The sequence below is a fragment of the Poecilia reticulata genome, linkage group LG17, assembly GCF_000633615.1.
Source record: "Poecilia reticulata strain Guanapo linkage group LG17, Guppy_female_1.0+MT, whole genome shotgun sequence".
NCBI lineage: Eukaryota > Metazoa > Chordata > Actinopteri > Cyprinodontiformes > Poeciliidae > Poecilia > Poecilia reticulata.
In genome coordinates, this window is record NC_024347.1 from 29,502,363 (window position 1) to 29,506,931 (window position 4,569).

At 39.0% G+C, this 4,569-nt stretch overlaps 2 protein-coding genes across 8 annotated transcripts in view; both read right to left on the reverse strand.

Annotated features, from left to right (window-relative positions):
- Nucleotides 1-4,569, reverse strand: part of LOC103479981 (zinc finger protein 568-like) — a 100,611-nt gene that overhangs the window by 59,817 nt on the left and 36,225 nt on the right. The gene's annotated exons all lie outside the window — the stretch shown is intronic.
- The window catches only part of LOC103479989 (zinc finger protein OZF-like), a 25,960-nt gene that overhangs the window by 17,476 nt on the left and 3,915 nt on the right, over nucleotides 1-4,569 (reverse strand). For 2 of the 6 annotated variants that reach the window (XM_017309923.1, XM_017309927.1), the window contains exon 2: nucleotides 2,877-3,184. The exons of 1 other annotated variant lie outside the window; for it this stretch is intronic. In XM_017309923.1, coding sequence (XP_017165412.1) covers nucleotides 2,877-3,184 — 308 coding nt within the window. Of the gene's footprint in view, nucleotides 1-1,889; nucleotides 3,185-4,569 lie in introns of those variants that run through there. 3 more of the 6 variants (XM_017309925.1, XM_017309926.1, XM_017309929.1) reach the window with 3 other exon arrangements.

Genomic DNA, 4,569 nt, shown 5'->3' on the forward strand with positions numbered 1-4,569 from the left:
TCACGAGATGGTCACGAGGTGGGACGTCCGGTCATGAGGGGTGGGAGGAGGTGGGACATCCGGTCATGAGGGGTAGGGGTAGGGGTTTGATATCAATTAATATCAATTAGTCACGGCCCTCAATCAATCATCCGATTAAAATTTGACAGAAGGTTGTATATATAGTCTTCTTATGCCTTTTAGTCAGTCAACATAAGGAAAAGATGGAGTTTGTTATGTAATGCTTAAACATTTAAATGATATATCTCTAAGCCAAGTTTCTTGAATGCTGATCAGAGGAGGTTTAATTATCAAATCAGAAATGTATCTCTTAACCTCTATTACTAATGAGACTTCTTGCATTCCACTGGACTATAATTAACATAAAGAAGAGCCACCACTGCATGATTGATGTTGAGAAGATTGCGTCTCATTCAGTTTTTCCTTAATTGATTCCCGGCTGACATTCTTAAAATCAAGATATTTTTGAGCTGCCTTCACAATTATTTGAATTTTTCCGTTTTCCTTTGTTTGAGCAGTTCAATTTAAAACCTCCACCATGAAAAGAACCCAATCCTCTTTCGTCATGAGTGTCATCTTTGATCTTGCTGCATTCCAGACTATCAGATCTTCCTTCTTCCACCTCTGTCATTTTCTTTGGTTGCATCACTGGCTGAACAAGTACCTTTTTAGCCGCTTTTGCACAAGTGGTCCCAGTAGTGATTTTAATTTTCTGTACTTCCGCAGCTCTTTTACTAGCTACTCATCCCCTGAAACCTGATCTATGACCACCTCCACAATTACAACATTTCAAAGGAGCTCCTTCCTGACATTTCCCATACTCATGATCCCCAGCACATCTCCCACATTTCTGTTTTCCCTTGCATACTGCCGCAACATGTCCAAGCTTTTGACATTTAAAACACAGCAGTGGCGGAGGAATAAATGGTCGAACATCATAACTCATATATCCCACAAAAACTGTCTGGTAGCGTTTTCTCTTCAACCTTTTATCAAGATAGAAAAACCATCACTCCTTTCTCCATTTTTGTTTATTTTAAACCGTTTGACTTCAACTACTTTCCCTCCTAACATTAGATTTAATGTTATCAACTGGCACATGAGGAGAAATAACGAAGCTGAAGTTGGTTTCGATTTCTAGCTTCCAATAGCTAAAGGCCAATTAACCTGACACTCATGTTTTTGGAGGAAGTCGACGTACCCAGAGAGAACCCACCATGCACAGCGAGATCATGGAAACTCCATGCAGAAAGACCCCGGGCCTGAATCAAACCCAGGACCTTCTTGCTGCCAGGCAACAGCTCTACTAACTGCGCCACTATGTAGCCCTTCGGGATAAAACAACTTTGTATTAATTCATAAGTTTTTATTTCGAAACAAAAGATAGTCCATACCATTTAGGGAAAAAAATGAAATACACATTTCAAGTAAAAAATGACATCACAAAGCAGATAAACAATTATTACAACTGTTAAAAAGCTAGAAATATATCTAATATATGTTGTAGTTGTCAAAGATTTTTTTTGTCAAGTTCTTTGATACATCCAAGCAGCACATAAATTCATACATGAAATTCTTCAGCAAAGCATGAAAAGTTGGTATGTTACTCAGGACAAACAGATTTCCATCTGAAAGTCAAATTTTGAGGAGGATTCTAGATTCAGGATTCTGAAAGCGTCCTGATTGGCTACTTTGCAAAAGTCAATCAGTGGCATGTCAAGTAACATTGTGCCTCAATATTTTCAATTACAAACCAGTTGAAATGGTTTTGAATATTCTAAAAATACCTTAACAAATTTTATAGATATGCACCACAATAAAAAAAAATCCATAAATGGGAAACCAAAGATAGATGAGGGTCTAATGCATTTTGCAAAGTGAAAACAATACAAGAAAGGGTTTAATATTTATTACAGTAAATCTGTGAGTTAAATGACTAATTCTCACTTTTGTGTATTTGCTTCATGTGGAAATTCAGATTACCAGCATAAAACAACACTTCTTCTCCATATTTCATGTGAAAAACCCAGCTCCTGAATGTGGGTCCTAATGAGAATAATTAGGTAATCAATTACAAAGAACTCATTTGTTTTACAGGTTTGGCTTCAAAACGACCCCTGACCTGTATGAGTTTTCATGTGATTGCTCAAATTATTCTTTCGATAGAAGCTTTGTTCACAAGACTGGCATGAAAAAAGCTTCTCAGTTGTATGAGTTTTCTTGTGACGATTTAAGTGACTCATTCGCGAGAAACTTTTTCCGCATGATTTGCATGAAAAAGGCCTCTCGCCTGTATGAATTCTCTTGTGAACATTTAAGTGACTAATTGCACGGAAACGTTTCCCACATGATTCGCATGGAAAAGGCCTCTCGCCTGTATGAATTTTCTTGTGGAGACTTAAAGTGCCAATTTGAGAGAAACTCTTTCCGCATGACTGACATGAAAAAGGCTTCTCACCTGTATGAATTCTCTTGTGACAATTTAAATCCTTCATTACAGAGAAACTTTTCCCGCATGTTTCACATGAAAAAGGTTTCTCACCTGTATGAATTCTCTTGTGGACATTTAAAGTACTACTTTGAAAGAAACTCTTTCCACATATCTGACATGAAAAAGGTCTCTCACCAGTATGGGTTCTGAAATGATTTTTCAAGTTCCACCGTTGTGTGTAACACTTCCCACAAATGTCACATTTGAAAGGTCTTTTCTTTGTGCCAGTATCAGACTGACTCTCTGACACAGGGCAGCTGCTTCCTTCCTGATCTTTGCTCTCAACCACTGCAGAGATATGAAGGGAAAGCTGCTCTGTTCTTGTCTCTTCTTCACTCATATCATCTTCCTGAAGAGTAGAAGTCTCAATCGAAGCAACAAACAACTGGTCCTGTCCAGTTGGTAAATGTTCTGGTGGCTGCTGTTCATGTTGAAGCACCAAAGAATCTAGTTCCTCTTTTCTAACATATGTTAGTGGATATTCTATTTCCTCATATTTAAACAGTGTAGGTTCTGGTTCCTCCTCTTCTTTTTTAATCCATTTTGGTTCTGGTTCCATCTGTTCCTCTTCAGTCCACTGATGTTCTGCTTCTTTCTGGTCCTGACTGAACCTACTTGCCAGCCTACGGACTTGTTGGATAGCAGAATCTTCCTCCTCATTTGAGACACTTGGCTGTTGGAGGTCTGTGGGAACTAAGAATGACATCATTAATATAATTTAATTGATTTCTATCTCATGGATCAGTTTAATTTTCCCTGCAGATTCTGGTCTGCAGGCATCATTCAGTAGGCATCAAAGAAATAATTTCCTATCATCAAAGTTGGAGACAACACCTGATCCATTTAACTTGAACATGTCCCACAGAACAAATCTGCAGCGACAGAGATATTTTAATAAACACATTTGAGAAATGTAGATTTGCAGAAAACCATTTGCATGTTTCTACTTTGACAGTTTTCCAGTGTCCCTGTAGAACTGGTCTGGGCCCCTGAACTGAAGGGATAACAAATTCTTATTATTTACCATAACTAACTGGTGCTTTAGCCCAATAAATTAAAATGAAGATGTAGCATTTGAGCTTCAGCTGTAGAGAGATAGGATCACAGCTGTGCTCTACTACAGTGGTCCCCAAACTTTTTCCTGTGAGGGCCACATAACTTTTCCCTTCTCTGGTGGGGTGCCGGAGTCAGTTTGTAACAGAAAATGTGTTACCCGTTTATCACATGTGCTGCCGGAAATTGTTGAGAGGGAGAAGGGGGGATGAAGGTTGAAACTGTTCGAGGGGGGGGTGGACGTTTCTCGATTGATTTTTACCCAGAAAGCACACGGGCAAAAACCGTTAGTGAAACGGTCACTGGGACTGACTAGTATATATTCCATTGAGGGAAAGTAACTTTAACATATTAATTCCTCATATGTTAACATGAAGGCTCGTTTGGAAGTATAAGCTGCTACTTACAGGCATTGCTTCAAAGAATTCAACCGTTCATAACAAACACGTGTGTTCATCTGCTCTACCGCTAGCAAACAACCGTACTGATTAAATAACATAAAAGTCAAGCAGTTCCCTAAAAGTCCAACAGATGGCAGTAATGCGCCATGCAAACAAAACACCCACAGTTTACAGGACACACTTCCTGCTAAAGAGCCCCCCGGTTGGTTGAAGAAAAATCCACATATAAACCGGTGTTACGTCAATCTGCGTTTCCCCATCAGATACGGTTCCCCCAGCGTCTTCTTGCCGCTCCGCCCCGCCCACGCGGCAAAATACGCACGTGCTTGTGATGAGCATCGAGAAAGCACGCGCGTAGGGAACTACGGACACCGTGAAAGTTCAAACAATATGTTTCGGCAAAGTTCTCACTTTCTTCACGTTTTTGCGGGAAACCAATAGTAATAATACTAATAACAATAATAATAAAAAATAATAGTAATGATAAATACATATATGTCATATATATTATAATTATTATAAATGTATATATATATATTAAACAGGGCAATGCATTTTAATGCTCAATATTACCCATCAGATACCGTTCCCCTTGTTTTACAGTGGGGGAACGGTATCTGATGG